Source organism: Geotrypetes seraphini, chromosome 2, assembly GCF_902459505.1.
Source record: "Geotrypetes seraphini chromosome 2, aGeoSer1.1, whole genome shotgun sequence".
Lineage (NCBI taxonomy): Eukaryota > Metazoa > Chordata > Amphibia > Gymnophiona > Dermophiidae > Geotrypetes > Geotrypetes seraphini.
In genome coordinates, this window is record NC_047085.1 from 292558516 (window position 1) to 292584978 (window position 26463).

General features: G+C 40.9%; 1 protein-coding gene across 6 annotated transcripts in view; it reads right to left on the minus strand.

The window, feature by feature from the left end:
• CTNND2 (catenin delta 2) overlaps positions 1-26463 on the minus strand; it is a 1866736-nt gene that overhangs the window by 767587 nt on the left and 1072686 nt on the right. For all 6 annotated transcript variants that reach the window (XM_033929835.1, XM_033929832.1, XM_033929833.1 and 3 more), the window contains one exon: positions 16804-16881. In XM_033929835.1, coding sequence (XP_033785726.1) covers positions 16804-16881 — 78 coding nt within the window. The remainder of the gene's footprint in view (positions 1-16803; positions 16882-26463) is intronic.

Consider the following 26463-nt stretch of genomic DNA (forward strand, 5'->3'; position numbering starts at 1 on the left):
CTTTTACATAGCCACACTTGCCACATGCTTAGATAAATAAGGTATAACGTCATACAGCTATGCAGACAATATCACCATCCTCCTGACCTTTCGACCAAACCACCCCAACACAATGAACAAACTACACATTGCACTAGAAACAGTATCAAAATGGATGAGAGACCACAAATTAAAACTGAACCAAGACAAAATCAAATTCTTACTTCTAGAAAGAAACAAAACCTCAACCATAACAAACCTAGAAATAACCTCCATCACATATCCCTTACAACCCAACCTAAAACTGCTGGGAATAATGATAGAAAAAGGTTGCACCATGCAACTTCAAATCAGCAAAATGGTTCAGAAGGCAGTCGCAACCATGCGCAACTTAAGACAAGACCGAAAATACTTCAACAATGAACAATTCAAACTCATAGTACAAGCGCTAATCCTAGGACTCCAGGACTCCTGTAACATACTTTACCTGTCATGCCCCGCCAACATGCTAAAACAATTACAAACAGTTCAAAATACAGCCCTAAGACTAATATATGAAAAAATACAGCCCTAAGACTAATAGATGAAAAAATACGACCACATTACCTCAGCTTTCCAAGACTCACACTGGCTCCCAGTACAAGCACGTATACAACACAAATTCTACTGCACCCTATTCAGAGCCTTAAATGGAAATGGACCAAGCTATCTGAACAACCGCCTAATCTGGAAAAACACATCCAGACCAAGGAGAACTTAAGCACACTTTACCCATCCCCCAATCAAAGGCATGCAAAGCAAAAAAATATATATAATGGTCTACTAGCCACCAGAGTAGCAAAAATAGACCACCATCACTCAGATCTGCTGACCACAATGCACAACTAGAAAACATTCAGGAAAGAACTGAAAACCATACTATTCAAGAAATTTGTCAAATGATCTAACCAAACCATATCGACCATTCCCAGATCTGGACGCATACTATAGCTATCAACCTTGTAATCTCCCTGAGGAAGAATTAAGGGAACAGATGGAGAAAAAGATCTGTACAGGTGAAGATCCTAAGACCTCCATGAAACTGGAGGTGATGACAGATCCCTGGGAATATCAGATTGACAGAGATATGGTAATGATACATTAGGTCTAAAAAGTACCTTAAACAAACTATTAGAAGATCATATTTCTCACTCAATTTAACTCTCTCTGCTGGCATAAGCAGTTTTCATGAGAAGCTCATCTTTCACACAGAAACTAGCAAACATCTGCTGACAATGACAAACATGTAGTTTGTTTGTAAAAAAGGAAATTAACACCATGAGAAGGAAATTAACATATAACTATAACTCCAGGTCAAGTTGACTTACCAGAAATAATATCAACCACAAGGATAAAAATTGATAACTGTGCAATTAAGTTCAGGAAAAGGGTGGGCCTTGCTCGGAAATTAGTGACCTTGATATTAAAAGCACATATGTCAAGGAAATTAGGAAAGCTATTTGGCAATAAGACATCACGCTTCAATATGACTCAGAAAGTATATGTGTTGACCAATTAATGAAATAATAATGAAATGACAAATATGAATATCTAATAGAAATCAAGAACGTAGAATGTACTAACGTGGTTTCAGGTTGTTAAGAATGTATAAAAGATCAGTTTACCAATGTATTAGTTAGAACAGACACCAGGTATACAGAAGGCTGGCTTTCTGTATATGTTCTGTTAACTCAATTGCCTGAGACTTATCCTTTGTAAACTGACTATTATTGATTACTAATAAATATATACAATATACAGCTAAATGGGTTGTCGTGTGAGGTCACTGATCGATGCAGGTTTCACAGTGCTTCCATCCCTGAGAATGCCCAGGCTAATTTTTTGTTGTAAACCGCCTAGAACTGAAAGGTATTGGCGGGACAGAAAACATCAATGTAATGTAATGTAATAACACACATACAATATACATGCATAGATTATAAAATGTTATAATCTATGCCTGTTTTTTCAATCTTGACCCAAGCATTTACACAGCACCTGCATTCCTCACAGCAATCTTTGCTTCAACTTCTTAGGCTGCAGCCCACTTGTCAATTAGATTTTCCACAGTGAAAAGTCCTAAATTATGGAATGATTGTCCACTGGGCCCTTGCTTGGAGAAAGTATATTCCAATTTTAGGAAGAGGTTGAAAACTAATCTCCCCTTAGGTCTTTATTTATTTTCTGTTGAAGTTCTCTGATATTTAGATTTCTACCATACTTTGATCTTTGTTGGTGAAGTGTGTTATCAAACATGATTAAAGTAATATCTTATATAACATAACAACATAGTAGATGAAGGCAAATAAACCATTTGGTTCAACTAGTCTGTCTAACAAGAAACTCATGTCTTAAGATATGATGTGATATTACATATGCATAATCTCAATTTGTTTTGCTATTTTTAGGAAACAGACCATAGAAGTCTGCCCAGAACTGGCTGCTTCTCAATTACTGGTGTTACCATCTAATCATTGTTAAGCTTGCTCAGTTCAATACTTTCCACATAGGATTCCTTTGTACATATTCTCTGTTTGATACATAACAGTTTATTGTCTTTTACTGAGCTGGTGTTTTTATTATGCATGTTTTATTCAACCTGCCTAGATAATAATGCAGGCTAGAATTATATAAAATAAATAAAGTAACAAGTCCATTTTAATAACTTTTTTTAAAAAATAAAGAGCCTTTAATAATTGGGGTTTAGGGTGGATTTTAATGTATATAACTGGAGAACTCTGGTTCTGAACCTATTTATTCAAAGGGTCTAACAAATGCATAAAACCTCTTTGTAAAGACTAAGCAACAGAAGATGCCTGGAGGATAACACATCTAAGGCACAGCAATGATGAGAGGCAGAGATCTTTGAGTGCAAAAGCTGTGCAGACAAGGAGCAGAACATATACACCACATGATGCAAAATACTAAATTGATTTAATGAAGACTGAATAAGGCAGGTTTTGATTATTCAATAAATCAATTTGGTATTTGCTTAAACTGGTGTGTATGGTTTGTTCCTTGTCTTAACAGTTTTAACATATCTAAAGTACAGAGTCAATACATTTTTTTCATAGGGCCTACCTTGCATTGATTAGCCCTTTCTTAACAAAAAGTGAGTAAGCAGAAATTAATCCAATAATATGGTTGAAATATGCTCTCTGTTCTATTATTTTGGAAATGAAAGAATGTTTGGATCAGGGTAATAGATTTTAAAAGACAAGGGGATGCACAAAAGATAACGATTGTGTAACGATCGTCGCTAAACCAGTTTGACCAGTTTAGTGATCAATCGAATTGGATTCTCCGATGCACAAAACTACTGTTCACCCATTTTCCGATCTGATCCATGCAAATTAGTAAAACTCCATGCAAAATAGCCAAGCGACTGATGCACTAACATCACTTACCTCCTCTTTTACGAAACTGCGATAGACATTTCTAGCGCGGGGAGCCGTGCTGAATGGCCCGCGTGGCTCCCAATGTTCATAGGAACTCAATGAGTGTTGGGAGCAGCGCAGACCATTCAGCGCGGCTTCCCTCGCTAGAAACTGCTATCGCTATCGCTCCACAGATTTTTTTTGTTTTCTGCTTGGCTTCTGTTTCTGTGGAACTATCTTGGTGGATCTTTTTTGTTTTGCCCTGGAATGATTTACACACACATCTTTATAGAATATCACTGAGCAAGATAAGCATGTAATTCCAAATTGGAATAATTATTATTGGAACAAATAGGCTTGCTACTCAAATTCCACACACAGATTAAGCGTACATCCAAATTTGTGCACCATTTATAGAATTCCTCTGTGAATGATGATAGTTTGATGGGCAGCATAGGGAAGGATAGCAAGGTGATCAGAGTAGGAGCACTATTGGGCTTGGTGTATTGCCATGCTAAGGGGAGGAGCTGATTTTGTGTGCAGCTTGGTTCAGTGCGGAGAAACTGTGAAAAACTGCATACTAAGGGCTCCTTTTACAAAGCTGCAATAGCAGTTTTAGCACGCGCTGAATTGCCACTCACACTAGACGCTAACGCCAGCATTGAGCTGGCGTTAGTTCTACCCGCGTAGCACGGGTTTAGCGCAAGCTAAAATACTGCGTGTGCTAAAAACGCTATCACAGCTTAGTAAAAGGAGCCCTAAACTGCAGTTACAGATTTTCAGAAAGCTTTTGACAAAGTTCCTCATGAGAGGCTCCTGAGAAAAGAGTCATGGGATAGGTGGCAAAGTTAAGTTGTGGATTAGCAATTGGTTATCGGATAGAAAACAGAGGGTAGGGTTAAAAGGCCATTTTTCTCATTGGAGGAGAGTAAACAGTGAAGTGCCATAGAGATCTGTACTGGGACTGGTGCTATTTAAATTATTTATAAAAGATCTGAAAATTGGAATAGAGGTTATTCAATTTGCAGATGACACTGAACTGTTCAAAGTTGTTAAAACGAATACAGATTGTGAAAAATTGCAGGCAGGAAATTGGAAGACTGGGCATCCCAAGTGGCAGATGAAATGAAATGTGGACAAATGCAAAATGATGCACATTGTAAAGAATAACCCAAATCACAGTTACCGGATGCTAGGGTCCACTGTGATGACGAAGGCAACTAAAGAACTAAACTATGATCTAGATTGCCATCTGAGGATCCATAGAAAAACAAGGGAAATTAGGGGATGTATTTTGTTTATAGGTTGATTGAATGCTCCCCTATTGATTTAATTTTATAACGATATTTACAGGATATAAAATACACATCTATGTATATATTCTGTGACTCATCCATGCTGCTAAAAAAACATCTACGCCCAAGATGACTTAGGGTCCTTTTATTAAGATGCGCTAATGGATTTGGTATGCAATATTAGAACTAGTGTGCATTAAATGCTAAGAGATTCAGGAGATTAAGAGATTGCGGCAGAAATTCCAACCTCGAATGGGGATGCTTAAAGACGAAAATGGAATGATAGTGAATGATCCAGAAAGCATTAAAAAGAGATGGAAAGAATATACGTAAAAGTTATACAAAGAAGGCAATGAGGATTACATTGGGGAAATTGAACTGAAAACTAAAGTCGAAGAAGAACCAGATATTTTAAAAGAAGTCAGAGCAGTGATTAAAGCTTTATCGAAAAACAAATCACCTGGTAGCTATGGTATTCCAGTTGAATTAATAAAAGGCTCAGAATGTGCTATCATGGCTCTCACGCGATTGTGTCAACAGATTTGGAAGGAAAATACATGGCCAACCGATTGGAGAAGATCACTGTTCATACCTATACTAAAGAAAGGACTGTAACAACTACAGAACAATTGCATTAATTCCATAAGCCTGCAAAATATTTCTGAAAATAATACAACAAAGGCTCCAATCATATGTTGAGCAAGAAGTACCTGAAGTTCAGACTTGTTTCAAAAAAGGTCAAGGGACAAGAGACATTATTGCCAATGTTAGATGGATATTGGAGAAAAGTAAAAAATACCAAAACCCCCCATACATTTGCTTCATTGACTACCAAACACATAATATGAAAATCAAGAAGCTGCAGTGATAACTGAATTTGGCAACACTGATTGAATTCCAATAAAATGTGACATCAGGCAAGAATGCATCTTGTCACTTTACCTGTTCAACCTGTACGCTGAAACCATCTTCAGAAAAGCAAATGTGGAAGAAGAGAGTGTCGGTTTCAAAGTTGGTGGCTGAAATATAAACAACCCGCACTATGCAGATGATATAATACTCATCTGACCACCAGCAAAGACAACATGCTGTATCTACTGAGAAAAGTTAAAGCCGAAAGTCATAACAAAGGATTAGAATTGAACATAAACAAGACGAAGATCATGAACATGGAAAATAATGAAGATTTTGAGCTTGAAGGTGATAGAATAGAAATTGTAAAGGATTTCAGTCTCTTGGGCTCTTTTGTAAACAAAGAAGCAACTAGCAGGGAGGAAATACTCCGCAGAATAGCACTTGGTCGATCTTCAATGAAGACTCTCAACAAAGTATTAAAAGCAAGAAGGTAACACTTGATGACACCAACAGCAAGGACACGATCAAATTTAACAACTTCCTTACCTCTCTAGGTTTTCCCTCACCTACCTCTTCTCCAACCCACGAAAAAGGACATACACTAGACTTCACCACTTTCCTCGACCTTACTGCCTTCAAAACTTCAACCGATGACACCCGTTGGGAACAAGTCCCTTGGTCTGACCACTTCTTAGGGGCTACTTGCCTCCCCATTTTCATGTCACACCTTGAATCCCCATAACATTCCTCCCATTCAATAACCTTCCGCAAGAAAATTTTGAGTAATCTTTTCTGGTCCAAATTTCTCAACCAACTCTCCTCCAATCCTAAGCCTACAGACTCTGAATCCTGCTGGTGCAATTGGATCTCCCTCTCCGAATCCATCTATCACTCCCTCGCTCCAATATCCACAAAAACCATCTCCTACCCCCGAAAGGCCCCTTGGTATTTTCCGCTCCATAGAGAACTGAAACAGAAATGTCGCACTTTGGAGCACAAATGGAAAAAATCTAAATCCCCCTCAGATAGACAGACCTGGAGGATCAATATTAAACTTTACAATTCATTACTAAAAAAAAGCCAGGAAGAATTTCTTCGGAGATAAAATCTCCAGATCCAACAACCAGATCAGTGCGTTGTTTAACATTTGGCGCTCCTTAACTACAAAAAAGGACCCATCCTTGTCCCCCTCGTCTCTATCAGCAGATGCCCTTGCAAAATTCTTCAATGAAAAGGTTACCACCTAAGATGCTCCTTCCCGCCTACATTCTCCTACAACTCCCTAATCTCTACTGACCTCAACCCTTCCCTACCTGTCTCCAATCCCATTCCAGCTGACAGATCCTGGACCGTTTTTGAGCTTGTTTCCGAATTGCAAATCTCCAAACTCTGCCTCAAACTAAAAACTTGCAAATGTACCTTGGATCCTATCCCCTCCTACCTATTTGAGAATATCTCTACACAGGCCATCGCTTCCCTCACCAAACTTATAAACGATGCTCTAACATCGGGCCTTTTCTCCTCCGAAATGGGACATATTGCACTAATCCCTCTACTGAAAAAGACCGACCTTGACCCCTCTATTCCCTCCAATTACTGTCCAATAGCAAATATCCCTCTCCTAACCAAGATGTTAGAATCCATCATATCCACTCAACTCTCATCCTACCTAGAAAGATTCTCTATTCTCCTAACCCACCAATTCAGCTTCAGACCCAACTTCAGCACCAAATCCCTATTAGCCTCACTAATCTCTAAGGTACAACAACTTCATTCTCACAACAAATTCGCTATACTTCTACAATTCGACCTCTCCGCAGCTTTCGACGTCGTCCATCATGATATCCTAATCTTCCAACTCTCTGAAATAGGCATAAGTTCCACAGTCCTAGACTGGTTCTCGAAATTCCTACGCTTACGCTCCTACACCGTTAACATAAATGGTTCTTCATCCCCTCCCTGGAAGCCGATATGTGGAGTCCTGCAAGGCTCACCCCTCTCTCCTATCCTTTTCAATATTTACATGTCCTCTTTGAAACTCCTTCATCTATCCCCCCTGGAAACTCTCTACACCTATGCTGATGATATCCTCATCCTCCTTGAGACCGACTCGAACCTCACTAACCTCGCTGAGAACATATCTGTATGTATAATGAACCTTCAATCCTGGGCACATTCTGTACAAATGAAATTGAACGAGTCCAAAACAAATCTACTTTGGCTCGGCCCAATATTAGGTCATTTACCCACCTCCATCCCTTTATCTTCCGGCTCCACTCTTCAGCTTGAGTTTTCAAGCAAAGTCCTTGGCATCATCATAGACTCCTCTCTCTCCTTCATTTTCTTGGTAAAAAAATGCTTCTTTAGTCTTCATATGCTGAGGAAAGTGAGATCGTACTTTCGTCATTCTCACTTTGTCGTCCTTGTTCAATCCACCATCCTCTCTAGACTGGATTATTGCAACTCCATCTATTTAAGCCTAACTAAAAAAAAAACTCCATAGACTTCAGCTAATCCAGAACGCCGCGGCCAAGCTTATTTTTGCTAAAGGCAAGTTCGACCACATCTCCCCACTCCTGTCCAAACTTCACTGGCTCCCAGTTCACTCCAGAGTCCTCTTTAAATGTGCCTGTTTAGCTTTCAAGATCCTACATGGAATCCTCACTCCCGTTATCCCACTCTTCTGGAACTCCTCTAATCCTAATTCCACTAGGTCCTCCCAAAAACTGAAACTATCATTCCCCTCTGCAAAAGGTATATCCCGCGTAGGAAAACTAGGAACATCCCTCCCCTTTAGAACCACAGAACTCTGGAACAACCTCACAACCCTGCTCAGAATTTCAAGCTCCCTCCAATCCTTCCGCAAACACCTGAAAACTTGGCTCTTTTCAAAAATCTAACACCTCCCGCTCTTTGGTACCCTGTCCCTCTTTATCTTCCTAGCTCCTTTCCTATAACCCTTCATTGTAGTTCCTTTTCAACCTAACCCTGTAAACCGTGCCGAGCTCTACGCTTGTGGCGATAGTGCAGTATACAAACCTAAGGTTTAGTTTAGTTTTAGTTTAATACTCCAAATGAGATCAGATTTCTCCACACACTCATTTTCTCAGTGGTCAGTTACAGATGCGAAAGCTGGGCACTATGGAAACAAGACAGATAGAAAATTGTCTCATTTGAGCTTTGGTGCTGGAGAAAGATTTTGGGTATGCTATGAACTGCCAGAAAAACTAACTAATCAATTCTGGGAGAGATCACACCGGCTCTTTCTCTAGAAGCCCAAATGATTAAGTTAGAATGGTCTTATTTTGGACATACCATCAGAAGAGAGAAATCACTGGAGAAGGAACCAGGCGAAGAGAGCGACTTGCAATCAGATGGCTGGACATTTGTTAAAAACAACCATGGGGATGACACTGGATGACCTTTCTGGACTAGCACAAAACCGATTTCTTTTTAGATCCACAATTCATCAAGTCACTAGGACTCAAGAACTAGTCAATGGCACCTAACACCACCACACATAACTCAGATCCTTACATTACATTACATTAGTGACTTCTATTCCGCCTGTACCTTACAACAGAAGAAAACTGGACATTTCCAGGAGAAATTGCACACTAGAGGCTGGTTACATAGTTGAGTCTTAGAGGAGAGGTTACAAGAAGGGTAGGGAGCAGAGGAGAAATAACAATATGAGTAGAAATCAGGAGACAACTGGCCGGATATAGAATTATAACAATTTAGGGGCTGGTTTCGTAGTTGAAACTTTGAGGAGAAAATGCAAGATGAGGATCAATTTGAGGGGGAGTTATTTTCAGGGGAGGGAAGGACATGGGGAGAGTTAGGATAGCTGGATGTGTTTTTTGAATAGCCGGGTTTTGATTTCCTTTCGAAATGATTTGTAGTCGCTTGTTGCTGTCAGCAAGTTAGTGATGGAAGGGTCTAGTTTCGCTGCCTGCGTCGCTAATAGGTTGTCATACATCTTCATGCGTTGAGTACCTTTGAGTGGGGGGTAGGTAAATGGGGTCGGAGTTCTCCTTTGTCTTATTGTGAGGTTCCAGTTTAGGCGATTGTTTAGGTAGGTGGGGGCTGTACCGTTTATTGCTTTGAATAATAGACAGTATAATTTGAATTGAAGTCGTGCTTGTATAGGTAGCCAATGTGAGTCTAGGTAGGCATCGGTGATGTGGTCAAATTTTCCATGTGAATAGATCAGTCTGAGGGTTGTGTTCTGTACAGTCTGATATTACAGTAGTCCACTAGACTTAGGACTGGGGATTGGACTATGAGCCTATATTGCTCTTTGTCAAAGAATTTTCTTATTTTTCGTAGATTGTGCAAAGTTAGAAATGCTTTTTGGGTGGTCTTGCTGATTTGGATCTGCATTGTACAGCATCTATCTATCGTCACTCCTAGGAGTTTGAGCGCAGACTGTATCGGGTATTTGGTGGCATTTATTTCTAATTCTGCTATGGATGGAGTTTTGTCCTTTTCAAGCAATAGAAAGTTTGTTTTGTCCGGGTTCAGCTTCAATTTGTGGTCTATCATCCATTTTTTCACTACTTCTAGTATTTTTTTAAGATTGTCTGTTGAAGTGGGATCTGGAGCATCAAAGGGGAGGAGTATGGTTATGTCATCTGCGTAGCTGAATGATATTATGTCTAGGTTTTCTAGAGTGGTACCAAGGGAGGATATGAAGAGGTTGAAGAGCATGGGCGACAGTGGTGACCCTTGTGGTACTCCGCAGGGGTTGGACCAGGGGTCTGATTTAAGATCATTTGTCTTTACTCTGTATGTTCTTGATTTAAGGAATCATTGGAACCAGTTGTAAACCCCTCCTGAAATCCCTATGGCTTTTAGTATCTGAAGTAGTATGGTGTGGTCTACCAGGTCAAAAGCTGCAGAGAGATCGAGTTGAATTATCAGCATCCTTCTTCCTTTGCTAAGATGCTGTTGGGCTGTGTCTAATAGAGTTACTAGTAGTGTCTCTGTACTATGGTTGGTTCTGAACCCTGATTGTGAGGGGTGAAGTAGATTATGGTCTTCTAGGTCGTTGGTAAGATATTGAGCATCTAGACCTTCTATTAGTTTAACGTATAATGGTATTGAGGTGATGGGTCTATAGTTTGAGGGGCTATCTATTGGGCCTTTGTGATCTTTTAATATTGGGGTGATTATGATCTCTCCTAGGTCTTGTGGGAATTGACCTTCCGTGAGTGTGGTTTGTATCCATTGCATGAGGCTGGCTCTAAATTTGGGGGAGGCGTTTGTTAGCAGATATGAGGGACAGTTGTTCAGGTTTCATGATGATTGGCTGTATTTTTTGTAGAGTTGGTTCATGTCAGTCCATTGTACTACTGGGAAGTTGGTCCAGGTCCTGTCCGCTGCGATGGCTTCTCCTGTTGTAGTGTTTATTATTATCTCGTCAAGGTGGGTTGGTATGTTGTTGAACGTGGACCTGATTGTAGTGATCTTGCTTTTATAATGAATGGTCTGCTAGTTGGGTGGCTGTTGGTGGGTGGTTTCCTTGTGCGGCTAGGAGTGGCTTGGTGTCAGTGAGGCTTTTTACTAGTTTGAAAAGTTTTTTTGTGTCTGGGGCTTCTAAGCCAATTAGTTTGGAGTAGTAAGCTTTTCGTTTTTCCTTAAGTTTGATCTTGTATTGTTTAATTAGGCTTCTCCATTCTACTTTGGTATGTTCTTGGCTCTTTTCTTTCCAGATTCTTTCGAGCTGTCTGCAGCGCCTTTTTAGTTGGAGAAGTTCGGTGTCGAACCATTTGTCCGACGTCCTGCAGATTCTATGTTTTGATTTTTCTGGAGCAAGCTCATTCAGGATGGTTTCGCTTAAGGTACGCCAATGGCAGATGAATTATTTAGGGTCAGTGGAGATGACTGCAAGGTCAGCTTGGTCCCAGAATATGGTTGGTTCGATTTTTTTGCGGGTTTTGAAGGATGTTTTTTGGGGTTCGGGCTTATTATTGCTTTGAGCCCAATTGATGTTGAAGGTATATTTGTAATGGTTTGACCAGAGGGAGGGGTGCCAGGCCCCATTGGAGATGTGGATATCTGGTGTATGAGGGTATTGGGTCATGTATGCAGCAATATCAAGTTGGTGGCCTTTTTCGTGCGTGGGTTGAGGGTTAAGAATTTGGTAGGAAAGTGCTTTGAGGTATGAGAGAAGTCCATCAACTTGTTTGGAGGTGTAGTCTTCAAGATGGAGGTTTATGTCTCCAAGGAGTAGGTTGTGTATTGAGGTTAAGGAGTTCTGGAAGATGAAGTCTTCGAGTTCGTGTTTTGTGGTGTTCCATTTTCCTGGTGATATGTAACAGAGTAGGCAGGTCATGGTGCCTTTGAGTGAGTCATCGGATAGTTGGCAGGCTAGAAGGTCCAAGTGGGGGGTGGAGTATTTGTCTAGGACTTTTATGTTAAGGTTGTTTTTTACTAGGATGGCTAGTTCTCCCCCACGCTTTTTTTCTTGGCATGCTATCTCTAGTTTGTATCCCCTGGGACAGAATTCAGTTATGCAGGGGTCTGAGTCGGAGGTTAGCCAGGTTTTGGCTAGGAACAGGCAGCCTATCTGGTCTTTAACTATCCAGTCCTTTATTAAGTCAGCCTTTGGGCCAATCAATCTTATGTTCATGTATGCGCAAGCAATTGAGGTGTACTTTGTATGAGGATTGGAGATACATTTTGGGTGGAGGAGGTTTCTTGGTGGTGGAAATGGTTTGTGGGCTGTCATACTTGGCTTTCGGGGTGGTCTTTTTCCCCACAAGGGAAGGATGCTTTCATGTGTGGCTATTTGGCAGTCTATCAGGTTTCTGGGAGAGTGAAGTTTCCTGGATGTTTGGTCATGTATGTGGGTTGCTGTCACGATTGGAATTGGGTGTATATGATAACCTGCTATTGTGTTTCTAGGTATTATCCCTGCTGAAATGTTCTGCTCCACAAAACATTTGAGAAAATACATAGATAACTTTGTCAAACAGAAGAAAGTGCTCCATTCTATAAAGAGGAAAGTTATCGTAGTGTGATAAAAGATGAGCTTTTCCTGCACCTTGATTTATCATTGGATTCAGCAACCTGCAGCATCTCAGTACTGCTGGCTGTTGAATTCCATGGTAAAAGACTAATTCTGGACAGAAAACTCACCAATCTGCTGATCTTGACCACAGACTACAAAACCTTCAAAAAAGAAATAAAAAACCTACTCTTCAAAAAATACATAAAACCAATATAACACAACCAGACATGCCCCAAACTCTTCCTGCTATACTATCTACTTCTTAACAAATTAGAAAATATTCAAACTATTCCTTAACAATATGTATTTCTTAATATCATACAATTCTAATGTAATCCGCCTTGAACCGCAAGATAAAGGCGGAATAGAAATCACTTTAAATGTGCCTGTCTAACCTTCAAGATCCTCCATGGTATCCTCCCTCCTTTTATCCCTCTATCCTGGAATTCCTCAAATCCAACCTCCACTAGATCCACGCAAAAATTAAAACTTTCCTACCCCTCCTTAAAAGGCATCTCCCTTGTTGGTAAACTTGGCTCTTCCCTCCCTTTCAGAATCGCTCAGCTCTGGAACAGTCTCCCTTCCCCTCTCCGCAATTTGAGCCCACTTCTACCTTTCCGTAATCATCTGAAGACCTGGCTCTTCTCCAAAACGTAACCCCGTCCCGTTCCTGTCACTCTTACACCCAACCTCTCTCCTCCCTTACTTATATAATTCCACTGGAGTTCCGTTCCTTCCCTAACCATGTAAACCGTGTCGAGCTCCATCTGCGGAGATGATGCGGTATATAAATCCAAGATTTAGTTTAGTTTAGTTTAGTTTAATTCTGCTTAGGAGCCATATTTCAAGCAGTGTTATTCTATGTACTCCGAAGCATCAGGCTTCAAAGCCACTGCTTGATGCTCCCAAGCTCAATCCTTTAAAGGGGCCACTACAGTACTTTAAACCCATACCCCCATCAAGCCTCCCCCTGAAACAAGCGTCCCCAAACTCCCCACCTCGATCAAAGCCTCCCCCTGACCTTCCAAGGACCCACCTTCAGTGAGGGCCTCCGGGCCTTTATCTGGTGGTCCAGTAGGTGATGAATAGGAGCAATCCACCTTCACTGCTACCCAACTGGCACTACCTCCAAAATGGTGCTCTGGAGCAGCTGGACAGCAATAGTCTTGCACTACTACCACTAAGAGTCATTTTCCATATACAGAAATTTGACCTCAAATTACAGTAGTGCTAAATTACCACTAGGTGGCTCCATTTTGAAGGCAGCATCAGCAGTGCAGGATCGTTGAAGAATTACTCTTGCCCATCACCCACTGAACCACAAAGTAGGAGTTCAGAAGCCCTCACTGAAGGGGGATGGGGAGCTGTGGGGACCTTGGTTTGGAGGAACCTGATTTTTTTTTTGTGGGGTGGGGCTTATAGCAGTCCCATGGTCTTGGCTGTGGTTCTGAGGCCCAATGCTCTCAGCACAGTTCAATAGCCCTAACTTATGGTTGGGGTTATTTTACCATGATTTGGGAACCAAAATGTGACATATTATGGTTTTTAGATAGTAGTGAGCTGCTTTACATGCATTTGCATTTTTTTTTGTATCTCATTACTGTATAACTTGCAGTGACCTAAATATCACTGTGCTAAAAATAGTCAAGCTGCATTAGGGCCCTTTAGGTTAAGCGGCAAATAATGCAACTTGAAGCCTTAACAGAGCTTGATATTTTGTTCCCTACATCTGTGGTATCACTCACATTTTCTTAGGATAGGCAAATCTTAAACGTAAAATGTTTGTACTATTTAGCTAGAGTACCTGTGGTACTCAATATTTTTATTGTGGTCAAAACTCGACACGTATGTGTTTCGGCTGTAAGTCCTGCCTCAGGAATCTGAGCCTCAATGCAGAGTATTATATCATAATTTTTCTCACTTATGACTGTGATGCTCGGATCAAATAGTTATTTGGGGAAACAAAACGAACAAAATAACCATTGGAAAAGTTTGTCCGCTGTGTCGAGCAGTGTACTGATTTCTCCAGAATACTGGAGCAAAAACTGCAACATAATACTCTGCATTGAGGCTCAGACTCCTGAGGAAGGCCTTAAGGCAGAAACACGTACGTGTCGAATCTTGACCACAATAAAATATTGAACACTACAGGTCGCCTTCTCTGTTTTCTTTGTGTTTCTACCGTGACAAGTTAGGATCTCCTGTTTGGGTGCATTGTACCATTTAGCTAAACACATGGGGATGGTGATAAAGATAAGTAAATAAAGTGGTGTTTACATACTACCAGGTCCGATATTCTAAGCAATTTAAGCAGGCAGCGCCAATATTCAGTAGTATGTAAGTGGGCAGGGCACTGAGTATCAGCTCTGACTGGTCAATTTTAAAATGGACAGGTCAGAAGCAGTATAAGAGGGTGGAGTTGGGGAGAATGGCAGTTGCACCGGCGCCAGCAGTATTCAGTGCTAGGACTCACATAGATAAATGCATGAATTTAAGACTGTTTCAAAATTTTCCTAACTTCACCTGGTTAGCCATATGGGGCCTAGCTGAATATCGGCTGGGATATGCATATCTTTTCTTGGTCCAAGACTTCCAAATTAAACCCTGTAGAATGACCCTTCCCCCACCCATCTACCCTAAACAGAACACTCTCTTCTGATCCCCCATCTCCAGGCACAGCTTGAACCTACCTCTCATCTCCTGATCCTGATAAGCACCTCTCCAGCCTATGATTCCTTGTAGTCCAGTGGGGAAAGGATCAAAGCCCATTTGCTTCTGCCCCTAGCAACTCTTACAGCAAAATGGTTACCACAATCTCTCACGGCAGCTTCACGGTACTTTAAAATAGCTGCTATGACCTCTCATAGCAGCCTTATGGTACTTAAAGTACTGGGAGGCTGCTGCAAAGGGTTGTGGCAGCCATATTGCTGCAGTAGGCCCCGAGAGGAATGTGCCTATTAGGACTGAGAGGTGGGAGTGGGTTCAAGCTGTGCCAGGGAAGGAGGGATTGATTAGAGGTGTCTGTTTAGAGGGGGGGGAAGGGAGGGGGATCAGAGTGTGGCGGGGGTATTCTGCAGGATTTAGCGGGAAGCCTTGACAAAAAAAAAAAGTTATGTAGGCCCTGGCTGCATATTGGCAGAAACCCAAATAAGCTCTGGAGGTCAGTACCATAAAAATAAGCCCCAGATATTCAGTGCTGGTGCCCTCATATGGCCTAGCATTGAATATCCAAGGCTAATTTAGCCAGCAAAGGACAGCATTTAAAAAAACATATTGGCTATTGCCTGCTGAACTTCAACAGGACAATGTTCATAAAGATGCAATTTATTAAGGTTAGCTATATTGCAAAGAAATTCTATCAATATTATTCTAAAAGGATGTTTTAAGAGTAATCATTATACATAAGCCTGCTTGCAGGGCACAAAAACAGTAACCAAAAAAAAAATAAAAATAATTCTCTCATTATCCCTGGAAAATGACCACTGTTACAATGCTAATCAGTCTGAGCATACTACACTGCTAAGATTTTCATGATGGCTCAAACACCAAGAACCACAAATCAAGAGTGGACACAATTAGCAATGGTAACATTTATATCCATCTTTTTTTTAACACTTAGCAAGTAACAGCTTTCTGATTCAGACACATTTGGATTCACAATGATATAGCTATGGAACCCTTGTTCAGCTAATAAATATTTTTCTAAAGTCAATTTGTAAAAGTCAGAATTGAAAGCCATTCTCAGTGTTTATACACTGCTAGAAATCAATTTATGAAACAAAATACGAGCCCTGTTTAACTTCCAGCCACAGAAAACATACAAGGCACTCTTTTCAGTAAATATTAAACGGCAGAGCTAGAGTTGTTATCACTCTACAACGGACATTGCCACACAATGGACAACAGATGCCTGATGGTGTTATGAGCAGAGAGAAAGCAAAAATTGACCCAAACAATCAAATTCATTAGCAATCCAAATGGTAGGGGGGATGTGGAAAGTTATGAATGGGACTCTTGACAAGATAACTAAGCAGATACATAAATGTAAAGCCATAGAGCACAGATATTTATGGAAATTAAGCATGGCATTGACTTAACGTGATTTCTAGCAGTATACAAACACTTTATTAACGCACAGTAAGCTATTCTTTTTGTTTCCATTATAGCCTTTGCGTACAAGGAAGGGTGGAAATACATTGTTTATTGTATATCTGTTTAAATTCAAATATTAGACACATACCTCTCAGCTCTCCCACAGAGAAATCAGGTACAACACTCTTAAAAATCAGGGACATAGGATCAAAATCAGGGACAGTCTCTGTAAAAATGAGAAACAGAGACTTAAAATAGCAAATTAAAATCCTAGCTGGAAACAAAAATATGAAATACAATAAAGCCATAAATTTCATCCTAACTTTGCTACTAGTGCTTATCAAGTTTCAAGTTTATTTGAATTTGATGTTTCGCTTATTATAATCTAAGCGAATTACAATAAAAAAAAAAAAGATTTAACATATAACATTAAAATATATAATACTACATAAAAAAAAGGGGCGGTGATAGACTGACAATACAGGCAAACTAAGATACATTAGGAAAAAACAAAAGGAGGTAAAGTTACAAATTGTTGTTTCCCGTAGGGGAGAAAGAGAGGTTGTAGTAGGGAGGGTAAAACATTTGGATTGGGATATTGCTAATAAAGAAGTCCCCAATTTTAGATCGTAGAGAAATGGTTAATTTTAGAGATTAAATGTAGTTTTGAAAAGAAAAGTTTTTAAATTAGTTTTAAATAGGTTGAGATCCTTAATTTCTCTAATATATAAAGGAAGAGTATTCCAGGTAAGAGGTGCCATGACTGAAAAAATGTCATGACGTCTAGTTCCTATTACTTTCAATGAAGGGACCATAAGCAACCCTTGTGAATCAGATCGGAGGGAGCGATTTGAAGTGTGAGGTATTAGAAGCCGATCTATGAATTGTGGTTCATTGGTGGATATTGTTTTAAACACTAGTAATGCTATTTTATATGTTATTCGTTGATTGATGGGCAGCCAATGTGATTTTATTAAAAAAGGAGTTACATGGTCGTATTTCTTCCCTTTGTGAATTATTTTAATAGCGGTATTTTGTATTATTTGTAGGCGTCTTTTTTCTTTTTGGGTGATATTTAACAGAAGTGAATTACAATAATCTAATTTGGATATTATAAGAGAGTGTATTGAGATGTTTAGGGATTGTGGTTCTAAATATTTAGACATTGAGCGGATTAAGCGTAGACGATAAAAACAGCTTTTAACTATATTGCTAATATGCTCTTGATAAGAAAATTTGTCATCAATTATTACTCCTAGTATCTTTAATGATGTTACTAATTCAATAGTTGTATTATCTATTGAGAAAGGGATAGAGAGTTTTAATCCCTGTTTTGACGGGAAGAGTAAAGCCTTTGTCTTTGATATATTTAAGGCGAGTTTGTTTTGTGTGAGCCAATTTTTTCTAATTTTTGATTGATTTGCATTATTTCGTTGGAATTTTCTGGGTTAACCGGATGAATCAGTTGGATGTCGTCTGCATAGGCATAAGTGGTGAAACCTATAGATTGGGTAAGGTTAAGAAGTGGAGATAAAAAGATGTTAAATAACAATGGAGACAAGATTGAACCCTGAGGAATTCCGTAATTATAGGAAAATGGTTTAGAGTTAGAATTGTTGAAGCGTACCGTAGAAATACGGTCAGATAGAAAGGAAGTGAACCATTGTAGTGATAAGTCATCGATGCCTATTGATTGAAGCCTGTCTAGGAGGAGAGAGTGATCGATAGTGTCGAATGCTGCCGAAAGGTCGAGGGAAAACAAAATAACTGAATTGTGATGATCAAGATTATAGATAATATTAGTTGTGAGACCAATTAACGAATATTCAGTATTATGATGTTTCCTAAAACCAGTTTGGTTGGGGTGCAATATGTTTGTAGGTTTGACAAAATCTGATAACTGGTTAAATATCACTCTCTCTGTGATTTTCGCTAAGAATGGAATGTTTGCAATAGGACGGTAGTTCGTAGGGTCGTCAAGACTGATTTTGTGGTCTTTTATTATGGGAAGTATAGTAGATGTTTTCCAAGTCTTGGGTATAAACCCGGAGGAGACTTTTTTTAATAAAAGAATGTATAAATGGTCCAAAACAAGAAAAATATTTCTTTAATATTACTGGGGGAATAATCTCAGATGGAGAACTCTTTAAGTTTATTTGTTGGATAATTAGTTTAATTTCTGTTAATGTTGGGATATTGAAGTTGGAACATTTATGTTTCAGGCGGGGTAATGATTGGGTTAGAGGCAAATTTGTTTCGTATATTGATAATTTTGTTACAAAAGGCATCTGCCAGGTTTTGCGCTGAAAGGCTTGAGCTTTTAATTTCTTGTTGTGAGTTTGAGTTAAAAGATTTTATAATATTTCAACCTTGTACTTTAGAAACCTCATTTGGTTTTGTTGAATAGATGAGCACTTTATGCAACATCAGGGATGCCTTGAGAGATAAACTGCATGAGTGCCTCTTTTAAAACTTCAGTCTTGCCTCTTTATTGCAATATTTTCTAAGAATGGGACAGAATTTTTATATTTTTGCACATACTGTATTATAATAAAATAGAAAAAGAGGGGAAAAAAATCACAAGAAAGCAAGATAATTAAAAGAGAACTTAGGAATGACTTAGTAACCTGAAGCTTTTTCATGTGTGTGTTAGGATTTAAGTATTTTTTGTTCCAGATGGCTTACAATCTAAGTTTGTACCTAAGGCAATGGAGGGTTATGTGACTTGCCCAAGGCTTCCAGTAGAGTCAGTGGAATTTGAACATGCTGTTGCTCTAGCTACTAGGCCAGGGGTAGGCAATTCCAGTCCTCGAGAGCCATAGGCAGGTCAGGGTTTCAGAATATCCACAATAAATAAGCATGAGATAGATATTTGCATCTCAAGGAGGCATTGCATGCAAATCCAACTCACATAAATTCATTGTGGATATCCTGAAAACCTGACCTGCCTGTGGCTCTCGAGGACCAGAATTGCCTACCCCTTGTACTAGGCTATTCCTTCACAAAAGAACTAATTTAATTTCTAAAAATACAAACATCCAGAATGTCCATTTGGATGAAAAAAGAAAGGAGCTGAAAGATATAATGGAACACCAAGGCTTTAAGGCAGGGGTGTCCAACCTGCGGCCCCGCATGCAGCCCCGTGAAGTATTTTGTGCGGCCCCGCTCGAGGGTTGAGAGCGATGCGGTGTTTTCCTCTGCCGTCCCCGGGTGTTTACAGTCTTGCAGGCTCCCTCCTCCATCTTGCTGCAGCATTTGCTCAAAGCCACGGGCAGCAGATCCTATGTGCCTCTTGCGGCTGACCCAGAAGTGTTCCCTCTGACGTCGCAATGTCAGAGGGAACACTTCCAGATCAGCCTCAGGAGGCCTGTGGCTTTGAGCGAACGCTGCCGCAAGGTAGAGGAGGGAGCAGGCAAGACAGTAAACACCCATGGCACAAAAGGGAGGGAGGGAGAAGGGTGTGTTAGGACTTGAGAAGGAGGCACTGCCCATGGCTTTCAGCAAAAAAAAAAAATGACAAGCAGTGAGGAGGGAGCCAGCTTGAAGGTAAATACCCGGGGCACAGAAGGGAGGGGGGAGAAGGGCTTGAGACTTGAGAGGACTTGAGAGGGAGGGAGCACAAACTTAGGAAAAATGATGAAAGGAAGGAGGAAGGGGCATGAACTTAGGACACAGAATGAAGGGAAAGATAGAGGAGAGCATGAGCCATAAGATGGAAGAATTGAGGGAGTGATGGAAAGAGATGTAGAAGTGAGAGAGATATAAGAAAGGGAGAATTGGGTATCTGAGAGAGGGAAAGAGATGGTGCAATTGGGGAGATAAAGAAAGAGGAGAACTGTTGGGCAGAGAGAGGAGGGATAGAGAGATAATTATTGGACATTGTGGTGGGAGTGGAGTGAGATAGAGATGCATGGGCACAGAGAGAAGGGAGAACATGCTGGGACGAGGAAGCCTCCTGGACTTTTTTTTGGGGGGGTAGGGTATTAAAAGAAGTGCCAGATTGGGCATAGGGGGAGAGCTTATGGGACCAGAAACAGAGGACAGATGAGAGAGATGGTGGGCAATGGTCTGAAGGGAGAGAAGTTGGACCTGGGGTAGTGTGGAGGAAGAGGGAAAGAGATACTTGAAGGGAGAACTGTTGAGAAGAGAAATAAATAAATAATGGACCTGGTGAAGGGAGGCAGGCAGGCAGGGGGAAAGGAGGAATGGGGCAGTTGGGAAGAGAAAGGGAGAGAAGATGGATCTGGGGATAGGAGGGAGGGAGAAATATTAGGCCTGTGGATGGAAGGCAGAGAGATGCAGCATCTCCCTTTTATTTCTCCATTTCATTGTTCAGCATCAAGGGGGGAGAGAAGAAGAAAAACAGAAAAGAGAGGGAGCAAAATGTTGGACCATGGAGATAGAGGAGGAGAGATGGAACCATGGAAGGGCAGGAGGGAAGAGAGCTGGGATAAGATGATGCTAGGGGATGGAAAGAAAGGGACAGGGAGTTACAGCCTGACCAGTGGAGAGAGGGAGGCGGATTCTGAAAGTGGTGAGCCATGTGGATGAAGTCAAAAGGGAAATGACAAGATTAGTGAGAGAGCAGTGAGTACAGTGGTAGAAATGTGGTAATGGGGAGTAGACAGAAGGGAATAGGAGGCTGGGAAAGAAGTGAGATGGGAAATGGGAGAGCTAGAGACTGAGAGAAGAAGGAGAATTGAGAGGTAGCTGAACTTTTAAAAAGAAGAAGGGTGAGAAAGGAAGGCAAGATTTGAATGGGAAAGGAGTGAGATGGGAAATGGGAGAGCTAAAGACTGAGAGAAGATGGAGAATTGAGAGGTAGCTGAACATTTAAAAAGAAAAAGGGTGAGAAAGAAGGTAAGATTTGAGTGGACAGAGGTAGAAAAGAAAAAGTAAAAAAAGCTGAAAGGGAAAAATCAATACGTTGGAGACAGGCATAAGAAGGAAATGGAACAAGAGAAGAGGAGAAAAAAATGGACAGCAGACACTGGAAAGAGAATTAGTTGAAGACAGAGAAAAAGCAGAAAGAGAAACTGGGACCAAGATGATGGAAAAACAAAGCATCCAGACAACAAGGTAGAAAAAAATTATTTTATTTTGAATTTATTAACTAGAATATGTTAGCTTTAGGATATGTGCATTACAATTATTTTTGTATTCAGTGACATAATCATATACAGCTAATTTGGGGGAGGGACTAGAGGCCAAAATTAGTGGATGGGCACCAAAGTTTCTCCCTGCCTGAGTGCAATTTATAAATACTTGAACTAGTGGGAATTTCCAAGCCCTGCCAACTGATGACACCTTCGTCCAGTCTGGCAACTCAAAATCTCCAAGCTTTCCAACCAATAGCAATATCCTCAAGCTTCCCCTGCTTTTATGCATGCATAAAAGCCAAGGGGGGGGGGGGGGCAGGGAGGAAGGAAGGCAGAAGCTTTGCAATATTGCTGACAGCTGCAGAACTTGGGAAGTTGGAGGGGGGGAGGAGGCTGTCAAGGCTTGGGGATCCCTACTAGCTACAGCAGGGGAGATATTCATTTTGAGGGAGCCTAAGCTCAAAGTGGGAGGCCCAAAAAGCAGTAATATTTACCCTGATTAAACGATCCTCCACATGTGCTGCTGACATCTGATTCAGCATCCCCACTCTGATGAGGCTCACCTCTGAAGAGGCTCACCGTAGCTGTAATAGAAGTGAATGGGAGAACCAGGAGCACGCATCTCTGCTCATCAGAATGGGGATGCAGAAGCCGATGGCTGCTCCCACTGTCAGCGGTGTTTGTGGAGGATCACTCAGTCAGGGTAAGTATTACTGCTTTTCTGGGTTCCTCTCCACAGTGTCCCTTTTTTTTTGCTCATCAGCTAGTGTTAGTGTTTGTGCGGCCCCAGAAAAAAAATTTCCGGCCAATGCAGCCCAGGGAAGCCAAAAGGTTGGACACCCCTGCTTTAAGGCAAGCTAAAGGAATAAAGCACTTATGGAATCCTTGTTTCAGTAAAGCATGCTCTTCATTTTTCATATTACACCAAAGGGATACCCACTCCCAGTAACCCTTCATTAGGAAAAGGCTGCAGCTGAATTACCTAAAAGCCTCTAATGACAAACTTGTTCAAATTTCAGTAAAATAGATTTGCTTTTCTTACAGATTCAGCTAACACAGTATTTCTGGCTAATGATTGCTTCCATACACAACATCTTATGATTTGTTTTCTTATGTATATCATCAGTAATTAGTAATGTTAGAAACTGTTAATTGTTCACTGGTGAATTTCACCAACTATGTATGACATTGTTCCTTGGACAGAAAGCTGATGAGAAACTAAACAAGGAATGTTATAATTCCCACACAGGTCAGGGTTTCAGGATATCCACAATAAATAAGCATCAGATAAATATTTGCATCTCAAGGAGGCATTGCATGCAAATCCATCTCACATATATTCATTATGGATATCATGAAAACCTGACCTGCCTGTGGCTCTCGAGGACCAGAATTGCCTACCCCCTGCACTAGGCTATTCCTTCACAAAAGAACTAATTTAATTTCTAAAAATACAAAAATATTTGCTCTGGGTTGACTTTGCTTTTTTATCAAAGCCAAAATATACATGTACTTCTGCTTTAAAAATTATCCTAGGAAAACTATGAGGCTGATATTCAGAATGCAGGAGGATGGCCGGCTAACTCCCATGGTTGGTGCTGAAACCAGATGTTCAATACCTAGCCATTTCTGGTGACCAACTTTGAATAAACAGTTTATTTTTGGCTGGCTGAGATTTAGCCAGCTAAGCTGATTTTAAGCGCTGACTAGTTAAGTTATAGCAGCTAAAGATAGATTAGCTATTTGCACAGTCCAATTTGGCCGTTAAACTTGGGTATCTATCTCCCACTGAATATTAGCTGTTCCTGGCCAGTTAAAAAGTGCTGAATATCGGGGTGGTATGTGCTTACATGCACATCTACTCTTTGGCTATGTAATTCTTCTGGGTTAAACGTATGTCTAAGTGAAAACACCCTCAGCCCCTACCTCCCAAGAAACATGTCTGTTTGCTTTGAAAAAGTATGCACAGACAGATTGATTGATGCACTTCTACCTACATATCATTGGGTAATTTTGTGAATATTCATTTCCCTGAGTAAAGCACTTATGTATGGAATGCTTCTGAAAATTACCCTCTAAGATGTCTATATACTAATGGGCATTAAAACTGGACATAAAAGCATATTAAATGGCTATATGAGCAGTAATGCACTTTGAAATACAACTCTTCCTCTATGCTTGATGGAGCTTTAAGAAAACAGGAAGGACGTTGTGGTCAGCATCCCTCTCCTGGACCAAAAATCATGAGTGCACTTTGTTTCAGGATATTTAACTGTAATGGGGCTAAATTAAGACAGACATTATTGCCTCCCTTCTGCATTTCAGGAGCAGTCATTTTATAGTTCTGCATTAAATATTATGCTCCAAAGATGTTTCTCATGTGCTCCTGAAATCATGCTGAGGTCCAGTTTGCATAAAAGGCATCAAACATCTAAACTTTATGGTTTTGGGATGGCTGACTCAATCCAAAATTGAAAAGTTATTAATGTGGGTGAGTAATATTATTTTACATTCTTATGCACATACTACCTCCAGATAAACACATATGCACATAACTTTAGACATGTAAATCCTGGGCAATTTTAGAAGAGTGCAAAAGACAGATTGGAATTGTCCAAACCAGAATGATGTGCACTAATAAAATTGTCCTCCAACTCATCTAATAATGTAAAACCTTTTATTCATCCAATAGCACAAAAATTCATCCAACGATCAAAGACTCGACATGTAAATGCTTCAGCCACCGGCCTGCCTCAGGAGTCTTAAGAGCCTCCAACACCAATAAGAATTGGCATGGTTTCAACTAACAAAGGTGTTGCCAAACTTCAACAGAAACAAATAAGGGAAAAACAAGCAGAAAAAGCTTGTGACGATTTCTTTAAAACAAAGCAAGGTACCAGCGTACTACAGCGCTAGTGTAGAAAGCACCTGAAGGCCATTTTTAACAGTGAGGCATTTTCTGTCTAGCCTGATATTATATGATGATAAAATACTGTTGGCTTTTTGAATAAGGGCTACATAACATTTATTTTACAGTTTTCATTTTGTAATGTGAGTCTTTTTAGTGTTATTATTTACTTTTTTTTTTGCAAGCATTCTGATAAAGAGGGTTAGACTATGGTCCAGACAATCTACCTTTCAGTGACTGGTTCAATTATATGGAATGCTGAGCCTGGCCATGTGCAAATATGAAGTATTGTCATGATGTTTAAGACATTGTTAAAAACCTATTTTTTGGGACAAGCAATTTGCTAAAGGGATTAAACTATGGTCCAGACAAAGGAAGAGTTATTGGCTGTTTTCATTGAACTACCGTATTTTACGTTCCATAAGACATATTTTTTTTCCCCCAAAAGTGGGTGGAAGTAAGGGTGTGTCTTATGAAGTGAATGTACCACATAAACACCCCCAGGCGGTACCTTTAAATCGTGGAGGTCAGTGGACGGCTGCCTGCTGATTGTCAGGGCCCGCGGCACACAAGCGTGCTAATGCCTAGGCCCACGGCACTTTCTAATTGTGCCAGTCGCTGGTGCTTCACTGGACGGCTGCCTGCTGTTTACCAGCATGTCGAGGCCAGCGGCACACAAGCACGCTGCTGCGTGGGCAAGCGCCACTTCTGAATGGCTGCCTCAGTTCTCGCTAGCTCCTCATGAGAACTGAGGCATCCATTCAGAAGTGGCATGTGCCCACGCAGCAGCGCGCTTGTGCGCCACTGGCCCCAATATGTCGGTAATCAGCAGGCAGCCATCCAGCAAAGCACCAGAGAACGGCATAATTAGGAAGTGTTGCAGGCCTAGGCATTAGAGCTGTGGGCCCCGACAATCAGCAGGCAGCCGTCCACCGACTTCCACAATTTAAAGGTACTGACGGGGGGCTGGGATGGAATTTAAAGGTGCTGGGGGGCTGGGATGGAATTTAAAGGTTTGGGTATATATTAGTATACAATTTGGTTCAGAATGGTTTTTTTTTCTTGTTTTCCTTCTCTAAATCTGGGGTGCATCTTATTGAGTGAAAAATACAGTATGTAGTGTGTTGAAGATTGTACTTCTATTGCTTTTACTATGATTGTGAATGTTTTTGTTGTAAACTCCTGAAGTAGGCAGCAGGGAAAATGTCCATTCTCCAAAAAAAAAAACAAAAAACCATCCAATTGAGTTTTTTTTTTGAGAATGGCCTACCTGCACGTTCAACAATCTACTGGTCCAGACTGCCACTACGTCAGACTGCCAGACTGCCACTACTGCCTATACCATATTCCCAACCACAAAAATCGCCCAAGTCCAAAACCCAGACATTTTAGGCAAAGTAGGGGCCAGTCCTTCGCCTAAAAGCAGGATTCTGTAACCGACGTCTGACAAAAAACATGATGCACCCCCCCCACAAATATGGGCAGGAGGGATCCCAGGTCCTCCTGCTCATGGCGCACCCTCCGTAACCCCCCCAAATGCCCCGCCAAACCTACAAATGGCCCCCCAAACCCTGAACGGCCCCCCCACTACCCAGGCCCCCCACTACCAGGTTGGCCCAGACTCCTAAGGCCCCTCCTATGAGCCTTAGGCACATGGGCCAATCAGGCCCTAGGCCTGGCAATCTGACGTTGGCGGGCCTGCCAGCCGGCCGGACTTGGAACTCGTCCGGCCAACATTCAGGTAAGTTGGGGGGAGTGTCCAGGGCCCGGGTAGTGGGGGGGTGCTTGGGGGGGCCATTCG